Source organism: Lampetra fluviatilis, chromosome 37 (genome assembly GCF_964198595.1).
Source record: "Lampetra fluviatilis chromosome 37, kcLamFluv1.1, whole genome shotgun sequence".
In the NCBI taxonomy this organism is placed as follows: Eukaryota; Metazoa; Chordata; class Hyperoartia; order Petromyzontiformes; family Petromyzontidae; genus Lampetra; species Lampetra fluviatilis.
Window position 1 is genome coordinate 1024607 of NC_136311.1, and position 23311 is coordinate 1047917.

The 23311-nt window shown below is 51.3% G+C and overlaps 2 protein-coding genes across 8 annotated transcripts in view; one reads left to right on the forward strand and one right to left on the reverse strand.

Annotated features, from left to right (window-relative positions):
• The window catches only part of LOC144945197 (acyl-CoA dehydrogenase family member 11-like), a 94357-nt gene that overhangs the window by 18090 nt on the left and 52956 nt on the right, over positions 1 to 23311 (forward strand). The window lies entirely within an intron of this gene.
• The window catches only part of THOC5 (THO complex subunit 5), a 43403-nt gene continuing 20505 nt past the window's right edge, over positions 414 to 23311 (reverse strand). For 3 of the 7 annotated variants that reach the window (XM_078873493.1, XM_078873491.1, XM_078873494.1), the window contains 13 exons: positions 17708 to 17785; positions 16691 to 16734; positions 14808 to 14907; positions 13994 to 14102; positions 13237 to 13344; positions 12671 to 12772; positions 12147 to 12243; positions 10518 to 10632; positions 5692 to 5795; positions 4055 to 4142; positions 2480 to 2595; positions 1764 to 1954; positions 414 to 1108 (listed from right to left, as the gene is read on the reverse strand). In XM_078873493.1, the coding sequence (XP_078729619.1) occupies positions 1045 to 1108; positions 1764 to 1954; positions 2480 to 2595; positions 4055 to 4142; positions 5692 to 5795; positions 10518 to 10632; positions 12147 to 12243; positions 12671 to 12772; positions 13237 to 13344; positions 13994 to 14102; positions 14808 to 14907; positions 16691 to 16734; positions 17708 to 17785 (1316 nt within the window). In that variant the 3' untranslated portion in view covers positions 414 to 1044. The remainder of the gene's footprint in view (positions 1109 to 1763; positions 1955 to 2479; positions 2596 to 4054; positions 4143 to 5691; positions 5796 to 10517; positions 10633 to 12146; positions 12244 to 12670; positions 12773 to 13236; positions 13345 to 13993; positions 14103 to 14807; positions 14908 to 16690; positions 16735 to 17707; positions 17786 to 23311) is intronic. The other 4 variants (XM_078873495.1, XM_078873497.1, XM_078873492.1 and 1 more) reach the window with 3 other exon arrangements.

Consider the following 23311-nt stretch of genomic DNA (forward strand, 5'->3'; position numbering starts at 1 on the left):
ATACTGTCAGCCTTATGCGCGCAATACTGCACGCCTGCGTTTTGAATCTATTCGTTTCCAGCCTGCACTGCGATGGGGCTTCTTGTCATAGACAGATGTGGATCATCATTGGCTTTGGGCAAATGCCAATGGGGTGGCCAGTGTAAAGGTCACCGTACTCTCCGTATATGGAGGAGCTCCAAGGAGGCATTTGACAGCAGCCAACAAAACGATTGTACAGTACCGATGAGCCCCATGAGGACGAAACCGGCCGACATTTTCTCAACTCGTTGATTGGTGGTTGAATGACAAATTGTCCACACGTTCAGTAATTTTGAGCTGGTGGTCTGGATAAGGTCGAGAGCTTTTGTGCAAGCAATTCACATCATCTACTTGTAAACAATATTTGCACATAATAGACACACATCACATGGTATGGAAAAACATTTTTTATTGAAATCTTGGATGAATGAGGCATGGCCTCCCAATGAAAGGGGATTGGATGCAGGGAGCCTATCATCCCTAACCCAGCCTTAGCTCCACCCCTAACCCAGCCTTAGCTCCACCCCTAACCCAGCCTTAGCTCCACCCCTAACCCAGCCTTAGCTCCACCCCTAACCCAGCCTTAGCTCCACCCCTAACCCAGCCTTAGCTCCACCCCTAACCCAGCCTTAGCTCCACCCCTAACCCAGCCTTAGCTCCACCCCTAACCCAGCCTTAGCTCCACCCCTAACCCAGCCTTAGCTCCACCCCTAACCCAGCCTTAGCTCCACCCCTAACCCAGCCTTAGCTCCACCCCTAACCCAGCCTTAGCTCTATCCCTAACCCAGCCTTAGTTCATACAAAACCCAACGTTAACTCAAACTCTTGACGCGAACCTAAACCATCTGACTGCTCAGTGGGATGGATGGCTGCTGGCAGTGATAGCCCTAACCCTCGACCCTAACAAATCCTGCCGCTTGTCCTAATCTTCCCAAGCTTGGGTAAACTGACACGCGCGGTGTTGCAGTGAGGATGCGACGTTGGATGGGGGGATGCGGGGCCGTGTGTCGGGCGGTCCGTGACTCAGCGGTGCGTGAAGAAGCCTTGCCGAGGGTTGTACTTGAAGGGCTTGAGGCGGTTGGGCCCTCTGCGGGGTGGGGGGGGGAGAATAACCCATGGTGAAGACAGAAGTCTCGCCCACACAGTTGGATGTTTAAAGTCAAACTCTGTACGGTCCACAGAACGGCAGGGTTGTGCGAAAGCTTTGAGGGGTGCTGGGTGCATACCGACCTGCGTTACGTCTATCTGCGTAGAGCAGCGGCGCGCAGTGGTGAGTGCACTGCAGTACTAAACTGGCAACATGAGTTTGATTCCAGGCCACGGATAACATCAACCTGCACTGGCCACCACGGTGAAGTATGGTCAAACAATCCCTGTGACTGACATGGCATGGAGAGGCCTTCATCCTGCAGTGGCTTGATCAAGGGCTGTAAATTCTTAATATATGTATCTGTGTACTGATCTCGGTATTCTACCTGTGTATTCATCGTTCATAAATCAATCCATCAACCTTGCCACCTATCCAGATCCCCAGAGGCTAAACAGGTGTGGTACCGTATTGGCAGCGGTGCACAGCACAAATATTTAAAAAATCAAACACTCATCAATAACAACTGCTGACATTATTTGGCCCCTGGCCTTTCTTCTTTGCATGCTGTGAAGGGTGCCTCTATGAGCGAGTCTGTAAGATGGCCTGCCTCCACACACACTCTTTTGTCCGTGTGTCTGATCCCCCGGGGTACCGGCTGAGACGCAGGCACATCTTGTCCCTGGGGAACTCGCGAGGGCCCTCCACGCTGACGTCAGGGCTCCACGTCTCTAGGTACACGTCCAGGCAGGCGCAGATGCGCGCCAGCTGGTTCGTCAGCAGCTCGTAGCCAGGCTTCGGGCCCATCAGCTCGCCCGCATGCACGCACACCTCGCTCTCGATCGCCTGCGGAATAAGCCAAACCACCGCGCCAGTGAAAAACGCAACTGCAATTTTACTCCGTAGCGGCTGACGCTGCGGCAGCAAAGATTCATCACTGGCTCTGAGAATGTTCAGAACTCATAACACTGACACATTGACCACATGGATTATTAATGTATTTTGTCAATTGTCTAAAGAGAGGTGCCACCAGTCAAGATTAAACCACATTGCCACCAGTGAAGATTAATCCACGCTGCCACCAGTGAAGATTAAACCAGGACCTAGTCCCGCAGATCCTGATGCTGGTGCAGTGGGGAGAGCCACACACAGTTGGAGTTCTCAAAAGTCACGCATGCAAGTGTATTGACAACTTGGATTATTTACGTGTTCAATTAAAATATTAAGTTGCTGTGTTTCCAGTGGTGAAAAAGCACAAATTAACACAACCACTTTTGTCAGTAACACCGCCTTGCATCGTACAACGATGGAGTAGGCTGCCGTTTCACGCAATGGCCCTTCAGAGCAGAGAGGCGGGCGGCTGGCACGTACACGGATGTTGTCGTCCGTCTGGCTGCTCCTCTCCCCATTCCAGCTGAGGCAGAGGCTGAGGATAGGCGCCGGGCTCGGGAAGCTCGGGCTGAGCAGCACCGCAACGCGCAGCTTGGCTGCACGAACAAAACAAAGATCCTCCGTGGAGTCTTAACAAACGATTGGCGAGCGCCTATGAAGGCCGGCACGGCACACGAGGGGGTGGGTGGCCAGCACGACGCTCTCCCTAGTGGCGACGTTTACACGCTGCACCAGGCACTCATTTCAGGCTGAGTGGACCTAGAGGAGGCCCAGAACCAGTTCAGATATTCATCACTGGTGTTAGCCGTCAGCAGGAATCGAACCCGGGTCGCTGGGTTCGTAGTGCAGCGCGCTAATCGCTAAACTACGTACACAAACACACACATACACAAACGTCCATGCACATGCAAATCACACATATAAGAATAGCACAATGCCAGGACAGCAAAAAGTGGCATAATTATTATTTATCATTCCTGCTTGGGTCTCAAGACTTTTGCAGGAGGGTCCTGCCAAGTCTTTGCAGTTTGGGAAAATATTGCTGCTGCGTGTGATCCCACTTGAATAATTTGCAGGTAATTTATTTTAGGATTGTGATGTTTGGCCAAAACAGTTACATTGTATATGGGAAGAATCTAATTCGGAATGTTTATTAGACTGGAGGAATCCAATGAACTATAAAAGCTATTTTTCACAGATGTTCAGTAGGGGCGGGTCAGAACGGTACAACAAACAATACAAAAACGTGATAGGAGTCCAAAGTATAGGAAAGGTAAACAAATCACTTTGAAAAAGATACAAATCAAACAAAACTTTGTTTATCTTACCAGGTAAAATGCACTTCAAGAATGAACTTATCTTTCAGAAGCGAACTGGCCACAAATGATAGCTCGACGAAGCCGCTTATCACGTGTAAATTTATAGCAGGCACACACTCTACACGCATGTTTCTAAATGTGGAGGAAAGAAACGGATGACCCGGAGAAAAAATCCACGCGACCACAGGGATAATATGCAAACTCCAAATATACAGGCGTCAGAAAACCAGAGAACCCATTGAAAACCCATGCATTAAGGGCGAGAACACACAAACTCCACACGGGCACCCAAGTTGGGAATTGATCCCAGGCCCTCCTTGCAGTTCCTGTCCGCATCATTATGAGAAGTCATCTGAAATAAAGGGACCCTGGTCTAGGGCTTTTAATCGGTGTGTATTACCTGCTGTGACATGAAGCGGCATCGTGGACAATGGCTGAAAATGGAACGAAAGCTGAAAAGTCCAGCGTGGAGAGGTGAACGTTGCTAGAAGAGACGATGGGCCGGTGGTTCGTGACGGACGAATGACAGAGTGGCGGCAGCCAAAATACGGAACACATCTGAGAGGACATCTGCCGTGGAGACGGAGCGATGAAAATCAGCTCGTGTGCAAGAATCAAGATGGAATGCTACGTCACAGGACTGCGAGAGATGGACACGGCTTGTGGATTAGTCACGACAGGATTGCGATGGGGTTGGGCCACGGCACACCGGTAACGGAGGAACTGCCACGCGTACCGGTGCCGCGCTCGATGAGAGCACTGAAGTAGAGGTCACTCTCCTGGGCCAGGCCGGCCTCCACAACGTGGCGGGTGTACGGCAGCACCTGCAGGCCACGGCGGGAGGGCGGGGGCAGGGGGGGAGACACGGGCCCGCTGTGCCGGTGAGCCGGCCGCACGGATCCAAGTTGCACACACCCTGGAGCGTGGCACTGTGCAGAAGCCGAGGGTTGGTGCATTACACACACATTTGACACTGCCAATCCCGCTGGGCTGCGAGGTCGCCATCTCCTTGCTTGCCAGGTCGGTTGATTTTTAACTCTAGTCAATATTAAGTGTTGCTCGTCTCACACATGTGGGTCCTCCAGGCACTCCGGTTTCCAGAACACTAATTAACAGAATCCATAATAAAGAGATCAATCGCGTAAATATAAATGTGTCGTTAAACCTGCCAGCACCTGACAGCCAGTTAGTAAGGTTTGTCATGTAAATCACATGTGCCAATGAGTTACTGGTTCAGTGTTGGAGAGTAAACCCACAACGTTTACAATTCGAGTACGACATTTCGGTGGCGATTACAACCAGCTTCAACCCAAAAAACCTTTATTATGAAAATTGGTCGCGAAAGTCTACATGTTAAACGAATTAACGGAGTTGGCCAAACACCTCAATATAGGGTCGTAGGGCTTGGGTGATTGTTGGTGCGGGCTCTGACTGCCTTCCCCCGCTTGTCTGTGGTTTACCACACTTCTGAATTTAAGGAAACTGTGCAAATAGGAGTCACAAATTTGTGTCGTTCATTTTCAGTCCCGAGTGGGTGATGCAGATTGCGACCAAGGTCAAGGGGTGTTTCATAGTCGCAATGCCACTGATGCCATCGCTTAAGCAGTTGCTCCAGAGTCAACACCTAAACTCCACGGTCTACCCTTTTAAACATCGTTTTCACCATTAGGCTATAAGGTCATCGGTTCTTAACCTTTACTGCAGCCTGCACCCCCCTTTAGTTCTCAATGGCAAATAAATGTATGTTAATAAATACATCGGGGTTTGATGAAACAAAGTAGTTGTACTTATGTGCCTGTGCTTGATTTGTGTTTTCGATGATTTACCTTCTAAAAAAATCTGGCCACGTCTCGCACCCACAAAAAGGGCATCTCGCACCCCCAGGCGATGCGTGCACCCCAGGTTAAGAACCACTGCAGGTAATCCTTATCCATAACGTAGGAGCATATCGTTACTAAACTATAAACTAAACTAAATATTTATTTTTGACCAGGTAAAGCCCATTGAGTTATATACCTCTTTTTCAGAAGCTAGTTCAATGAAGTGGCTTATGTGGAAATGTATAGCAGCCTAATACTCTAAAACGCATGATGTTTATTCTAAATGTGGAAGGAAACACCAGAGGACACGGAGAAAAATCCACGCAACTGCATGCAAACTCCAAATATACAGGTGTCAGGGTCGACCCCACAACCTCCTGCACACCAGGCGATGAAGATAACATCTTCAGTGGACTGACAAAGCGCTGTCCATCAATATTAATTCGAGCAGCCAGTAACACCAAATTGAACTTCTAATCATGAACAGCGCATGTCCTTTGCAAGTGTAGAGGTGGTGCTCGGAATCGTATGGCACCAGTGCTGGAGGCCGCACCTTGTACTCGTCATAGGTGGAGGCGGTCCACTGTATGAGGCGTGACACCATCTTGGCAGGGAAGAGTGGCTGGCTCTCGGCCGACACTGGCAAGATGCAGTGTTCTGTTGGACAAAACAAACACAACGGCAAAGTTCCCAATCCGTGTAGCCTACACATGGCTCTTCAGGCAGGTGCTGTTAGCGAGCCCCTAGGAAGGCCTGCACATGGCACGGTGGCGGTGGTGCGGCCTGCACCTTGCCTGGCCGCATTTTCCTCCTCAGTGATGATGTTTACACACCGCACGCAGTATTCATGTATGGCCAAGTAAACACAGGGGAGGCCCAGGAAAGGTTCAGATATTGCTTACAACTGATGTTAACTATTTTTATTTTACCTGGTAAGGCCCAGTGAGCTATAAAGCTCTTTTTCAGAAGCGACCTGGCCAAAAATGATAGCTCAACGAAGTGGCTTATCATGTGGAAATGTATAGCAGCCAAATACTCCAAAACGAATGTTTCTAAATGTGGAGGAAAAAACCGGATGACCCGGGAGAAAAATGCACGCCACCACTGGGAGGAACACGCAAACTCCAAATATACGGGTGTCAGGATTAAGATGAAACCCACGACCTCCTGTATACCAAGCAAGGTAGTTAACATCTGACCACCGTGGCACCTTGGCCGCGTGGCTGGGTTCGAAGCTCAGTGCTTAAATTTCTACACCATATCTCCATCCCGTGTGTGGGGCCACACACATATAAAGCCCTATGGGGGATCTATCTGTGTGTGTCTTTGTATGTCTTTGTGTATGTGTGTATGCATGTTGGGGCAAGTGCTGTAAGTGAGCACCTCGGTCTGTTAAGGGTATACGGGGGATCTTTGTCTTTGTTTTTTTGTGTATGTGTGTGTATATGTGTGTGGGGAATGGTAGTGTAGCGGTTAGCGCGTTGCGCTACAAACCCGGCGACCCAATGATGGATTATCTTAACCGGTCGTGGGTCGACTCAGCCTCAAATGAGTACCTGGTGCGGTGTGTAAACATTGCCACTGGAAAGACAAAAAGCAGCCGGGCATGGTGCTGGCCTCCCACCCCCTCGTGTACCGTTCCGCCTTCATAGGTGCTCGCTACCAGCACTTGCCCCTCCAGTCTGTTAATGCTATACGGGGATCTTTGTGTATGTGTGTGTGTATATGTGTGTGTGTATGTAGTCCGGCAAAACAACCTCCTACCTCCTCGCGGTGCCGGACGGGCAACTCTGTCGTGGACAGTGCTGTGGGGGGAGGGCCAATGCCGATTGGCCTCTCCCCTCATGGCGTCTGTGACAACCACAGTGGCTAAACGGGGGCTCTGGACGGGTGCGAGGGGCTGGTAACCCCTCCATCTTCAATTCATTACCACTAAACCACGACTTAAATATGTAACTAATACGCTTGTGCCGGAGGCCCCGTGGGGACAGGCGTTTATGACGTCTCCTGGCCAAACCCCAATTGGCGGAGCCAGGAGATTGAATCTCTACCCTCGGGGCTTCTCCAGTAACAACGAAAAGTCACTTCGTGTGGCCACGTGGAATGTTCGAACGCTTACTGCGGAGGACAGGCTGCCACTCCTCTGTTGGGAGCTGGACCGGTACCGACTGGATCTCTCTGGAATTCAGGAGGTCTGGCCGGTTCTGGCACCTGCCACCATGAGGGGTGGACAGTCCTCTACTCGGGGTAGGAGACTGCCAAACAACAGGGTGTGGCTCTTCTTTTGAACAAAAGAATGAAGGGGGCGTGGGAGCGTGGCGGTGAGGTGTGGGAAGCTGCAAGCCCCAGGCTACTTTGGGCTCGCCTTCCCATCAACCGGAGGCGAGGAGTGGTGATCGTGGTTACTTATGCCCCCACCGAAGACGAACATCCGTGGAGGGATGCAGGCAAAGCCAATGAGTCAGATGCCTTCTATGACCTCCTGTCACAGGTGCTGGCTAAAGTGGCCACTCGGGATAGAGTCATCTTGTTGGGTGACTTCAATGCCCGAGTTGGTCATGATGCTGGCACCTGGTCTGGAGTGATTGGAGGGCATGGGCCAGATCAGCTCAATAACAACGGTAGGAGGCTGCTAGATTTTTGTGCAGCCCATGGGCTTGTAATTACCAACACGCTCCTCCGGCATCGGCGCGTCCACACAACATCATGGATGCATGCCGGGTCCAAGCAAGAACATCTGCTGGACTACATAGTGACGGACCAGCGGATGCGAGCCCATGCCCTTGACACCAGGGCCTACCGTGGAGCTGATCTGCCCTCTGACCATCGACTAGTCATCTGTAAGATGCACCTGCCATTCTTCCACTCCGGTGGTGGGTGTACACCCAGGACCCCATTCGAACCTAAAGTGGCCTGGTCTCAGTTAGCTGATGAAAGTTGCAAGTGAGAATTTCATCATCGCTTGCGGCTGGGGTTGGCATCGTCCCTCACTCCTCCTGATGTCGAGGGTAAATGGGCTAGGTTTAGGACTGCGACTCATGCAGCTGCAATGGTTGCTTTGGGTACGTGGTCCAGACCTCCCCAGAGACCCTGGCTGACAGAGGAGGTGTTCAGGATAGTTGAGAAAAAGCGACAGGCCCACTCTCATCGGCTACAACATCCCACGTCAGAGAATGAGGAGGCTTACCGCAGCCTTCGCTCGGAGGTTCGGAGAGCCGTAAGGCGCTGCAAGGATGGGTGGTGGTCGCGGGTTGCTGAGGAGATGGAATCTGCCCCAGTGGCCCGTGATCACAAATCACTATTTAACTCCATCAAAAAAGTAACCTGCAGCGCCATACCAATCTCCGACCCCCAGGAACAGGTTTGCAGATTTGCTGAGCATTTCTGTGAAGTCCTGAGGGAGAAGAAATCCCTCAGCCAGGAAAACATCATGGCACAAAGTGGGGATGACCCTGCTGAGGCTGCGGTGCCTCAAATATTGGAAGAAGTCACCCCCTGTGAGTGGCTGGCTGAGGTGCCATCTGTTGAGGAAGTACTGAAGGCGATCCGGAGTCTGAGACCAGGAAAGGCACCGGGCAGAGATGATCTCCCAAGCGAAATGCTGAGGGAGGGTGGCGCTTGTGCACAGACTGCCCTATATGACATCATAACAACAGTCTGGACCGCTGGACGGGTACCGCAAGATTGGAAGGATGCCCTGGTGGTCCCCCTCTTTAAGAAGGGGGACCGCACAGACTGTAACAACTAAATCTCACTCCTCAGTGTGCCGGGAAAGGTCCTGGCAAGGATTATTCAACATCGCCTTGCTAGGCACGCTGAGGAGAGGCTTGAGGAACCCTAATGCGGTTTCAGGAAAGGGCGGTCCTGTACAGATGCCATATTTTCTGTCTGTCTGCTACAGCAGAGGTGTAGGGAATTCCAACAAGACCTACATCTCTGCTTTATTGACCTGGTCAAGGCCTATGATACCATCAGTAGGCCTGGGCTCTGGGTTGTTCTTCGTGCTTTCGGAGTCCCTGACCCTCTGCTCACGATCATTAAGGACCTTCATGATGGTGAGCGGGCCCGGGTAAAACTACGTGGCCGGGAGTCGGAGCCTTTCCCTGTACACCTTGGGGTGCGACAGGGATGTCCTCTGGCTCCCACATTATTTAACATCCATTTCGACTGCGTAGTTCGTGAAGCCTTCAATAGCTGTACCGGGGGAATTTCCATTTGGTACAGATATAATGGGAAGGTGATCGACGCCCGGGTGCGATCAAGGGATGGCTCCCTATTGGTCAACCACGTTATGTATCCCGATGATTTGGTAATAGCTGCTCATTCAGAAGAGGAGTTGGAGACGCTGCTGCTGAGACTGGAGCGTGCCACTAAGAGGTGGGGCCTTACCATCAGCCCCACCAAAACTAAGCACCTGCCTGGGTATTTTGTACCATCGGACACTCCACAACTCCCAATCGGTGATGGGGCAGTTGTGGAGAGAGTGGAGAGTTTCTCATACCTGGGCAGTGCGCTTATGACTGGCTCCAGTTTAACAGCAGAGGTCTCACTCCGAATCAGTCGAGTGGCAATATCTTTCCATCGGTTGCGTAGCGCTGTGTGGAAGCTACCTGGTCTGTCGCTCCACACGAAGCTTCAGGTCTTCTCGGCCACAGTCATTCCCTCCCTTCTCTACGCTTGCAAAACGTGGACCCTCCTAATGGAGCATCTTTGCCGGTTAGAAACATTTAGGCTGGCCTGCCTACGATCCATCCTGGGTTTAACCAGGCTGGATTGTGAGGAGCTCACAAATCCTTGAAAGATCTGGGCAAAGTCCCATCGGTGAGCTCCTCCGGCAGGCAAAGCTGCGTTGGCTGGGTCATGTAGCCCGCATGCCCAGCTACCGCATGCCTAAACAGCTTTTGTTCGGCCGGATCGAGGGGGCTAAACGGGCGCGGCACGGGCTAGAGAAGAGATGGAGTGATGTGGTTCAGGAGGGCGTGGAGCTGAGTGGACTTGTCGATGACTGGTACCAGTGGTGTCAAGATCGGCCTCTGTGAAGGACGCTACTGGGTAGTCGGAGGCAGTCGCCCTCCAACAACAACGGAGGGCGGAGGAGCGACACTCACAAAAACGAGCGGAGCGCCGGGTGGCTAAAGCACAGCAAGTTGGCACAGTAGGGGGCACAGGGGGTGCATCAGCCAGTCATCTCAGTCAGTCGACCCGTGGCACCTGGGTCTGCCCCATGACCTCCTTGCCAACGGGCGTTCGACACTTCACGTGGCCTCAAGGTGCACATGGCCTGGCACAAGCGTCGTGGTGACGTCACTGCCACTTAGTGGCGAATGGCGGTTGTTGTTGTTGTATATATGTGTGTGTGTATGTGCGAGGGGCTCTTACCCAGGGCAGCGAACTGCCGCTGCAGGGCGAGGCGGCCCAGCAGGCGCATGCGCAGAAGTCTCACCGTCGTCTCCATGTGGCTGGCGCTCAGCACGCTCTGCGCCGACACGCTCTGCTGCAGGGGATGGAGGAGGAGGAGCAGGCAGGAGTGACTGGTGCAGATGGACATCTGGACGGATGCATCAACTATATTGGGAATTGTTTTTGCTGTTGTAATTTTTGGAGAGCCAGGTCCCCTCATGCAAATGACACCTAATCTTGGTCTCGAGATATCATCCGGTTAAACAAAATAAAGCTGAACGTGGTGCATCAGCCTGTCTCTCCCCACCTCCGGCTGTTAATTCTCAACACGGTGGTATGTGGCCCAGTGACTAGTGAGCTTTGTGGCTGTATGATGCTGCCCATCGTATCATGTGACTTGAGAAGATGATGATGTTGATACCACAGAGACCATGGTGGGAATTCAGACTCACCCCTTTCCAAGTGGGGCCCTTAGTAATCATATCACAGCAGCACAAGTTTAAAGGCTGTTATTGCTCACTTAGTAGAATGTATCAATAGTATGCATATATGTTGAACTCATTTCGCAACGTACGTAGCCAACCATGCTAATTGGAGGTGCAAGGGACGGACAGCAAACTAAACACAAATAGCAGATTGAATTGTTTGATGGTTTGTGGGTTGATTAAAGTCAATGGGCTGATATACAAAGAAAGTGCTGAGCATAATGAAACAGCGTTTTTCACGTTTCTCTTGAAGGGGAAAGCCAACAACACGGCTAACTTCAGTGGCGAGTAATTCCTGCACCAGTTCTGGGCCAACTCGCACTCACCAATACGGTGAAGTATGGCAACATAACCTTGACCGACACGACTGACATTAATCCAGCAGTGGATTCACAGATGGCTTAAAATTTTATTTTTTATTTCTATGAAGCTCGTTCACCCACAAAAGCCTCACCGAGTCCAACAACTCTTTTTGCAGGAGGGTCCTGCCATGTTATCACAGAAGGCGACGATTGCTATGCACGCACCAGCTGGGCTACTTAGCGGTGTAATTTTTAAAATTTAGACAGCGACGCTGGCACATCATGGCCTACTCATGAGAATGATGTCATGAGATGCTTTACACCCACTGTGAAGCAGGTGGAGTGTTGTAGTTTTACGGTTAATGCACACGCCGCAGTACGAGTCAAGGTGGCCATTCGATTCTTAAACTTTTATTTTACCAGGTAAGGCCCACTGAGCTATGTAACTCTTTTTCAGAAGCAACCTAACCACAAATGATAGCTCAACTCAGTGGCTTATCACGTGGGCATAGATGGCAGCCAAATACTCTAAAACGTGACGTTGATTCTAAATATGGAGGAAAGAACTGACCACGGGAAGAGAAAAGATGCAGACTCCAAATAGACAGCAGGCATCAGGGTCGGGATTGAACCCACGAACATGTGCATACCAGGCAAGGGAGATAACATATCCTAGCCACCACGGCGCCCCAACCAATGAGCGGTGAAAGTGGTACCACTGGGCCATGGTGTCAGCGCCCGCGTAGCGCGATGTCAACGTGGTGCAGGCGAGCGCCGGCAGGCCGCGCGGGCGAACACAGCCACAGCACCCGCCGCCGTACCTCGGTGGGCTGAGCAGGGAAGTGGAGTCCTGCCAGCCACTGCACCCACACGTACGGGCGCCCCACCTCCTGCACGTAGCTGCCCAGGGACTCCATCCTGCAGCAACAGGGCGAGGAGAGTGAGGGGGCGAGCAGAGCGTAGAGGCAAGGAGAGAAACAGGCCTGTGCCTCCCCTAGGTCGACTCTGCCTCAAATGAGTACCTTGTGCGGTGTGAATACATCACCACTGGGGAGTCAAAAGAAGCTGGGAGTGGTGCTGGCCACCCACCCCCTCGTGTGCCGTGCCGGCCTTCATAGGTCCTCGCTAACAGCACTTGCCCCAACAGTCTGTTAAGGCTATACGGGGTGCCCTGGTTATTACTGTGGGTGTATTAACTGTAACATAAACAGCAGCGCATTTGTGATAGCTTTGAGCTGTAAGAATGGCGCAAATATCAAATACACAATTATTACTGTTGTTATTGAATGACTTGCCCCTCGGGGTCTGTGTATGTGCGTGTGTGCACGTGTGTGAGGATTCACACCCCAGTCGCTGCAGGTGGAAGCGGTTGGCAGGGTTGGGGCTGTCATTGCCGTGGTCGCCCGGGTACAGGCACGTCAGCAGGCTGTCCGGAGTCAAGAGGTCCCTGCGCGCACACCCGGCGAGCGCCGTTGCTCACGTCAGCACGCTGCACGAGCACGGCTCGTGTGACGCCGGCAGCGAGTGCTGGGATGCTGGTCCGACAATCGTACTCCTCACGCGAACACACCGCTTCAGTTTGGTTCAATCAGATTCGAAACAACAAGGTAGAGTTGCAGCCTTACAATTGCCACTGCTGGCAGTAAGGCTTCTACAAGAGAGGGTGTTATTGGCCAATTCTTCCACGCTGGTCAAGATGACTTGGAATAGGGTGCATCCACACTTTACCCCACCTCAATCTCCCAATTGACTAACTGTGGTGTGCCCATTTACACTGCAGGGGGGGTGGGGGGGGGACCAACCGGCGAACTCTGCATCGCAAGTCCCTGCGAATGTTTTTAATAACGAAGGCCAATTTTTTGTTGCAGGTGTTGGTGAATGTGCCGCTCCCCTGCAGTGTGTGCAGGTCACCCGTTGCTCTGCTTGGGCTGTGTGTGCTTTGCGTCTCTGCTCCGCTGGGGCGCCGTGTTTGCGCCTCGGTGAGTTTGCTCCCCTGACGTACCGCAAGGGACATCGTTTCTGCACCAAAATACAGATGGCATCCGTCCCAATTCTGCGAGATTAACATCGCTTCAACTCTGTGCTCGACGAGAAAACCCATCAAAAGAGACATGTAAATGCTGCCTGTAGGGAGGGCCACATGACCACAACTCTGCGAGTCGGTGAATGCTTATAATTTTTTTGTTGAGCTGGTGGTCTTGCAGGAGGCTGAGAGCTTGTGTACAGGCCATGCCGCGTGTCCGGGAGGCGTGGTTAAATCTACGGAGCCTACACGTACATATAACCACGGTCGGTGCATGAAATATCGATGTGTAAATTGCACTTATTGTACGGGGCTGTAGAGAGAAATATAACACGCAGGGTACCCCCGGTGCTGCACACAACTTTACTGCGCAGGATGCAAACGTTGCCTCAAGGCTCGCGTGCAAGGCCGCAACCTTGAGCTTCCCGTGTTGCCAAACTGCGTGTGCTAACGAGGCATTACAACGATACTCTGCTTCTATCCGCCACTGCACGTTCCTCCAGTGGACGCTCGACCTGTCTGCCCTCTTCCTGCATCTCCTCTTGAAATCCCTCCTCACTCCATCACTTGCAGCACTCCCATTCTTGCTCCTTCCTCACCCCTCTAGCTATCTTCAAAAGTGCCTCTTTGTGCTTGCTCGCTCACCCTCCGCTGATGGACGAGGGCTGCTCGCTCGCCCCGACGCGCGCCTTCACCGTCACCACGTGCAGCGCTGGGAGGTAGCGGAACTGCAGGTGCAGCGTACTCTTGTTGGCTGCACAACCGCGGGGTACAGAGGCCACGAACGTGGATCGGACGCGCGCATCAATATACTCGATGTTTGGTGCGAGTGTTCAGGATCGATATGTCGTTCCACAAGTCCTGGTTCATAACGTATGCCATGTGCAATCGTGTGTGAATTTCAAAACACAACCAAGATGATACTGATAGCAGACAGAGGAGAATGTAGTAAATGTATTGAGCAGATACTACCCTCTGGACATGTCACCCACCCAGCTGTAGCCGGGTTACAGCCTGAAGTTAGGATGGTGCCACACGAGCCTCAAATCCAATGAAGGTGCACGTATTGAACTCAATTATAATTACATTGATGTTGGCAAAAACCTGGAGTAAACCCATGCAGAGCAGGAGAACAGACAAACATTCTACACTACTCACTCTTTCTGCAGAACAGGGGAAGATCATATCAAACTCAAACACAAAAAGGCGTTCCGAGTTGGGAATGGAACCCAGGCTGTTCTGTTGCCTCGTCTTTGCTCAGTTAGCGTTAGCCACCAAGGCCGTGCCATGTTTCTATTTTCATTCCTGCTGCTCTATGCCCCCTGTACCCGTTCTCGTTCTGCTGTAATGTGCACCGATGCCCATTTTATTAAGGGCGATATTGGCAGGTAAAATAAAGATCGATTGATAGTCGCTATACCCTTGTTGGGGAGCGTGATGGGGGCCAGCGAGTGCTCACCCTTGCAGGAGATGTCCAGAGCCACGCAGAGCGGGTGCCTCCGCAGCAGCTGCTTGCGCTTGTCCTCAAGCTTCACGCCCAGCGTTGCACGGCGCCGCTTCTGGAACGCACGCACGGCAGCCCGGGACAAAGAATCCCCCTCTGCTCGGTGCACGCTTAGTACGGCGGCAACATCGCACATCCGACTACGTCAGGGACCGAGGTGTGGGCCCATACGTGCAAATGTTGGGTGTGTGAACATCGCTACGAAATGCGTTGCACCACCATGCACAGAAAGAGTTACACCATCATACATCCTCCGTGTCTTCCTCCTCCTGTGTCCTCCTCCATCTCCAACCTGTCTGCACCTCATGTATCCACTTCCTCTCTTTTCAACCACCTCGTATCTTCTCTTTCCTGTTCATTCTGCTCCTCTGCTGCCCCCCCTGCTCCATGCTCACGCCTAGGTTCAAGGCCTTCCTCGTCCCCTCTGGCTATGAAGGACGACCTCGCTCTTCAAAACAAATACACACGGCGCTTGGTATGCGGTCCCATTTAGACATTTATATGATAAATACAAATAGTAATGAATATTTAAATAACAATATAGAAGTCCTAGTATGAATATTAAAAAAACATATTATCAGCCCATTGTTTTCAATAGCTCAAAATATTCATGGGTGACTTTGTGGATAATATAAATAACATTTAAGCAGACAATGTCTACTTATATTCTTGGGTCTTTCGGTAAAGTCACGTAGATAGGTTCCAAGAAAATAACAAAAAAATAACAAAAAACTACGACGTTTCGATCGCAACGCAAGCAATAGTCTCCTTAAGCAGACAATGACCTGCTTGGCATGGTGGACCCCAGTTCAAGCGCTATCCATGCTCAACCTTGCTTCGATTCCACGATCCGACGACAGACCAGGCACATTCTGGGTGATTTGGTCATCATCAGCAAGTGTAGTGCGCGCAAGGCCCCCGATTGAAATTGCAATGAATTATAAACAGTTCCTATATCTGCATAATATGGGTTTTATGGTTAAGATCGTGTAAATATAACTGTGTCGTTAACCCATCACCACCCAACACAGCCAATTAGTAAGGTTTATCACGTAAACAAAACACGCCAGTTAGTTACTACTTCAGCACACTGGTGTGTTGGAAAGTAAACCCACAAAATGTACAATTTGAGTACGACGTTTCGCTGGTGATTAGAACCAGCTCCATCAGGCGATTTGCCAGAACTGCTGAAGTATAAACTAATTGTCACTTGTTTACGTGACAAACCAAACTAATTGGTTGCATCTGGTGGTGGTGGGTTAATGACACATTTATATTTACGCGATCTAACCCATAAAACCTTTACTGTGAATAATAGTGGTCGCAAAAGCCTACGATGTGTTCAAACTCCCACATCTGCGCTGGTACCAGCGGCCACAATGACGCGGCTCTCTACGGCCTGCCCTGGGAGGGAGGCGCGATGCCATCGTGAGCAGGGTTACAGAACTGCCGGATCGACAGCCCACCCGCACGGCGAGCGACAGCACCCGTAACCTCATACTTGGTTTTCCACTGCACAATCGAGCCGCGCTGGGGCCGTGCCGTGCCGAGCCAGCCCGGTGTGGCGCGGTTCAGGAGAGCGCCAGGTTATCACTGCGGAAGCCGAGCCGTGCTCCTGACGCGGAGGTCATCACGCACTGAACGCGTCCTCAGTCCCCCTCCTGGCCCTGCTAAGCCACGAACCTCATTCGGATTTCTTTTTATGGTCAGCGTATCTATCGTGGTTAGGTTGTATGTATGTTGAACTTCTTTAGCATCTTACGTAGCCAACCGTGCTAATCGGAGGTTTCTGCTCGGCATGGTAAATAGCCTGTGGAAAAGGGGAATAATTTTTTTACCGTCTGTGGCGCTTCCTCTTCTTGGTCAGAGTCGCTTTCATCGTCTGTGCGACAAAGACAAAACTTGGCCGATTAATGTTCATCGTGTTAAATCAAATGTCCTCACCGAGCACAATGCTACTCAACAACCACGAATGGAAAACAATCACAAGTAACTTTAAAACCGTTTATTTGTAAACGTTAAATGGCAGTGAAAGGTGTAATCTCCAGGTACAAATCAGCCACTTGCTCTGCAAAAAGTCAACCTACAATGCGTTTCCTTTGTAAGGAAGCACTAATTAGCAGTGCTTCTAGTAATTAGTACTGCCCTATGGTCCGTCTTATCACGATTACCAATCTCTTATATTCACATACAGCGACGTGACGTTGTGTATGTTTGTATGCATGTATTCACATGCATTGCGGCTCTTGAAATATTGAGTTTTATACCAAATAAAAAAATGGCTCTTCTTTCGTACAGCTATGCTGCACTGGGCGCGTATTTAGGACCGAGTTGAGAAACACTTCCATGGTCTACGTACGCACGGTGACACGGCCCAGTGGGAGCACATTTGCCGCAAAGATTCACGGTTTGATTCCGACAGGCCGCCCTAGTTATTACTGCAGACATTAAAGATCCTCCGACGTCGCTCGAAACGAGCCGACCGTGGTCCAAACTTGTAAATTACACAAATGGAAATACAAACAGCAGCAACGTGGCCCTCTACTGCGAAACTACTGCAGACTGCGTCCATGAAACAGTGCCTTCGTGATAACCTTGCACTACAAGGTTGGTGCAAGCACCAAATGTACTCAGTTATTAAAACTATTATTACTCTCGTGAATTTAATTGCAGCGTAACCATTCACCCCCTTGCGATTCATTGCCTTGTCGTTATTCAGTGTCTCGATTCAAGAATGCGATGGATGGTAGTCGTTGAAAGCTCGACGATGGCAGTCCGCGAGGACCCCAGACGAATGTAGGGAGCTTGCAGGTAAATTTCCCCTTGTGCGCCGCCCCACCACCCGCAACCTTTACCTGGGGACTCCTCCGTCTGCTTGGCAAGAGCTTTGGCCTCGTCAACATCTCCCTCCACGCTCACACAGAGGCGCTTGTCTGTGAGGAACGACAAAGATCCCTCATGAGAACCTGGACAGCCTGCTGGGGCAAGAGCTGTTGGCGAGCACCTTTATATACCCACACATACACATGCTTACACAAAGGTCCCCCACACAGCCTTGAACAGACTGTTGGGTCAAGTGCTGTTAGTGAGCAGATATGAAGGACGGCATGGCACACAAAGGGGTGGTTGGCCAACACCAAGCACGTCCGCCTTTGTCTCTCCAGTGTTGAGGTTTACACACTGCACCAGATACTAATTCAAGGCCGAGTCGACCTGGGGTGATCAGGGACCGGTTAAAAAATTAAATCGGCACTGTTGGCTGCGGGTGGGAATCGAACTCGGGTTACCAGGTCCGTAAGGAAGTGCACGAACCACTGCACGACCACTGCCCACATGTACTTACACACACACAGAGGCACATACATGGACATGTGCAACAAGCAAATGTGCGCACCAACATCGGCAAGTTCGCACGTCACCTGACATACCAAGGGGCTTGGGGGGGGGGGGTCGGTGCATTTATGTTTTTTTATATTTCAACTGGATCATCCCAAGAGATGGAATGTCGTTTGCAAGGGTTTCCACGGTGCCAACCGACACGCACACAGAAAATACGTGATGTCGCATGTACATTTAAAATCTGTAACATATACCGTACGAATTTACACAATGAATATCACGCCCAGTCAAATACATGAACAATTTCTTGGTGCATGCTGCCGGTTTTTGTACAATTCACTCGCGCTGTAACAGCTTGCAGATGTCGTGCGAGTGAAATTTCATTGGAGATGTAAATGAGATGCGATGGGCGCCATGCTTTAGTGCGCCTGGGGGATCATTCCATGTTGAAGGGGCTCTGTGTCTGTGGTGAGAAAGCGCCTTTTCTGGTTATCGCTCCAAGGACAGTTGCATTGTTATTATTTTAGGACCAAACGATTGAGTTATTATTTGTGTAAAATGTTCACTATTGAGTTAAGAGGGGGCATTTAAACATATACTGGTGTGCATGTGACGGAGGCAGTCAGTGAAAGCTGTGTGAAATTATTCTCCACAATGGTTTTTCTCCCTCTCGTCTCCATCTCATCCCTCATCTCATCACAGCTGTCTTGTGTACATCACTCATCTGGCATCCAACCACATCAATGTCATGTGTGTGCATTTCTCCCCACTGCATCCTATCTCATCTAAGTCTGTTCTCTAGTTAACCAACATCGCCACCGCTTATCTGCACTTCTCTTATCTCATTTCTCGACATGTGTCTCCTCTACAATCACTCTTATCTCACTACGTCTCTATCTTTTGTCTTCATGTACTGTATCGATAAATCTTGGGGTTGTAAAACTTGTAACCAGTAAACGTTTCCAGAATCCGTTACCGGTACTGGACTTGCAGAACTGGGAATCGATTCTAGCAATATTTAAGTTGTGAAGGCAGATTAAAGAAACTTGCCCCATTGTTTCAGCTGCAGTGCAGGGAGATGGAATCGAACCAGCGACCTGTGAACTGCAAGTCCAGTGCACTGCTAACCGCTTTACTACTGTGGCAGCTCCATTAATTTCTCAATTAAGAAGCTAAACCTGTTGTGTTTTTTGCTACAGACATTTCACTAAGTGCAGCATCGGTAGCCTGTTTTTCACGTGGTTACCGGTAACGCAAAATAAAGTATTTTTAACAACCCTATCACAATTGTAGATGATGTTTGCAACTTTCTTGTGGCTCCGTGCCTCGCCCACCGCATATTGTCTTCCTGCATCTCAGTTCTTACTGATATAAGTGTCTCTTGAGACCTGGCTCACCTCTGATCCTTCTCACGTTGCTTATGTGTATTCGTGTTTAGAAGTAACAGGAGCATAGGATGCCAGGCATGAATAGACAAAAGTAATGATCACAGGTGTCTACAGATCACATCGGATATTTTTGAGATGACACAAATAAATTGCATGGCAAGGGCCCAATGTGCACTCATGCACGCGCATGCACAACTCCACAGGAGGAAGAGACGGCATGTTCACATAAGCACAGCGTACAGTACAAAGAAAGCTCACACAAGCACAGCGCACAGACAGCTCACACAAGCACAGCGCACAGACAAGCACAGACAGCTCACACAGGCACAGACAGCTCACACAAGCACATACAGCTCACACAAGTACAGCACACAGACAGCTCACACAGGCACAGCGCACAGACAGCTCACACAAGCACAGCGCTCAGACAGCTCACACAAGCACAGGGGAGAGACAGCTCACACAAGCACAGGGGAGAGACAGCTCACACAAGCACAGGGGAGAGACAGCTCACACAAGCACAGGGGAGAGACAGCTCACACAAGCACAGCGCACAGACAGCTCACACAAGCACAGGGGAGAGACAGCTCACACAAGCACAGGGGAGAGATAGCTCACACAAGCACAGGGGAGAGACAGCTCACACAAGCACAGCGCACAGACAGCTCACACAGGCACAGTGCAGACAGCTCACACAAGCACAGCGCACAGACAGCTCACACAGGCACAGCACACAGACAGCTCACACAGGCACAGCACACAGACAGCTCACACAGACAGCTCACACAAGCACAGCGCGCACAGACAGCTCACACAGACAGCTCACACAAGCACAGCGCACAGACAGCTCACACAGACAGCTCACACAAGCACAGCACACAGACAGCTCACACAGACAGCTCACACAAGCACAGCGCACAGACAGCTCACACAGACAGCTCACACAAGCAGAGCACACAGACAGCTCACACAAGCACAGCGCACAGACAGCTCACACAAGCACAGACAGCTCACACAAGCACAGCGCACAGACAGCTCACACAGACAGCTCACACAAGCACAGCGCACAGACAGCTCACACAAGCATAGACAGCTCACACAAGCACAGCGCACAGACAGCTCACACAAGCACAGCGCACAGACAGCTCACACAAGCACAGCACACAGACAGCTCACACAAGCACAGCGCACAGACAGCTCACACAAGCACAGCGCACAGACAGCTCACACAGGCACAGCGCACAGACAGCTCACACAAGCACAGCGCACAGACAGCTCACACAAGCACATCGCACAGACAGCTCACACAAGCACAGTGCACAGACAGCTCACACAAGCACAGTGCACAGACAGCTCACACAAGCACAGGGGAGAGACAGCTCACACAAGCACAGGGGAGAGACAGCTCACACAAGCACAGGGGAGAGACAGCTCACACAAGCACAGGGGAGAGACAGCTCACACAAGCACAGCGCACAGACAGCTCACACAAGCACAGGGGAGAGACAGCTCACACAAGCACAGGGGAGAGATAGCTCACACAAGCACAGGGGAGAGACAGCTCACACAAGCACAGCGCACAGACAGCTCACACAGGCACAGTGCAGACAGCTCACACAAGCACAGCGCACAGACAGCTCACACAGGCACAGCACACAGACAGCTCACACAGGCACAGCACACAGACAGCTCACACAGACAGCTCACACAAGCACAGCGCGCACAGACAGCTCACACAGACAGCTCACACAAGCACAGCGCACAGACAGCTCACACAGACAGCTCACACAAGCACAGCACACAGACAGCTCACACAGACAGCTCACACAAGCACAGCGCACAGACAGCTCACACAGACAGCTCACACAAGCAGAGCACACAGACAGCTCACACAAGCACAGCGCACAGACAGCTCACACAAGCACAGACAGCTCACACAAGCACAGCGCACAGACAGCTCACACAGACAGCTCACACAAGCACAGCGCACAGACAGCTCACACAAGCATAGACAGCTCACACAAGCACAGCGCACAGACAGCTCACACAAGCACAGCGCACAGACAGCTCACACAAGCACAGCACACAGACAGCTCACACAAGCACAGCGCACAGACAGCTCACACAAGCACAGCGCACAGACAGCTCACACAGGCACAGCGCACAGACAGCTCACACAAGCACAGCGCACAGACAGCTCACACAAGCACATCGCACAGACAGCTCACACAAGCACAGTGCACAGACAGCTCACACAAGCACAGTGCACAGACAGCTCACACAAGCACAGCACACAGACAGCTCACACAAGCACAGTGCACAGACAGCTCACACAAGCACAGTGCACAGACAGCTCACACAAGCACAGCACACAGACAGCTCACACAAGCACAGTGCACAGACAGCTCACACAGGCACAGACAGCTCACACAAGCACAGCGCACAGACAGCTCACACAGGCACAGCGCACAGACAGCTCACACAGGCACAGCGCACAGACAGCTCACACAAGCACAGCGCACAGACAGCTCACACAAGCACAGCACAGACAGCTCACACAAGCACAGCGCTCAGACAGCTCACACAAGCACAGACAGTTCACACAAGCACAGCACACAAGACAGCTCACACAAGTACAGCACACAGACAGCTCACACAAGCACAGCGCACAGACAGCTCACACAAGCACAGCGCAGACAGCTCACACAAGCACAGACAGTTCACACAAGCACAGCACACAGACAGCTCACACAAGCACAGCGCACAGACAGCTCACACAAGCACAGACAGTTCACACAGGCACAGCACACAGACAGCTCACACAGGCACAGCACACAGACAGCTCACACAAGCACAGCACACAGACAGCTCACACAAGCACAGCACACAGACAGCTCACACAAGCACAGCGCACAGACAGTTCACACAAGCACAGCACACAGACAGCTCACACAAGCACAGACAGCTCACACAAGCACAGCACACAGACAGCTCACACAAGCACAGACAGCTCACACAAGCACAGCACACAGACAGCTCACACAAGCACAGGGCGTAGAGACGCACGTGTGAACCGCCAGCACGTGTGAGCGTGGCGCTGGCAGTGTTATTTAGGTTACCCAAAAAGGCTCAAACGAACACAAACTGAAACGCGTCTGTGCTTCCACCAAGCGCTCGCACTTTGGAGTCGGCCGCACATTTGGATGCAAGCGCTCCTATTGGATTGTTCATCAATCTTCATCTCAAACCCACGGCATTTAACCAACTCCGGTAAACGCCACATCACTTGACCAGCCAGAGGTCACGTTTTAAGTTCAGGTTTTTTTTAGAACCGAGGAGACCAGGGTGGAGTCTTATTTGCAAGAGTCACCTGCGTCACCAAAATGACAAAAAATGTCATGGGGGGGAGGGGGGGTTAACAATCTCTGACAAAAATCTCCATCCAGTTTTCACCTACTCCACTCACTGATGTTGTCAACCTACCACGGACTGCCCCCAGTCTAGAACTCCCTTCCCACAGCCATCCGTGCTGTGGACTCCCTGCCTCCGCTCAAGTCCAGGCTCGAGACCTTCCTCTTTTCCCTGACTATGACATACCGACTGCCTCTCTCTACAAAGTAAATATGCCCACTGCTTCTGCACAGCTTCTTGAGATGCAGTCGCATTTAAATGCTAGCTAACAGGGCGGCAGTGATAACGCTCGTGCCTCACAGCAAGAAGCGGTCAGGTTCA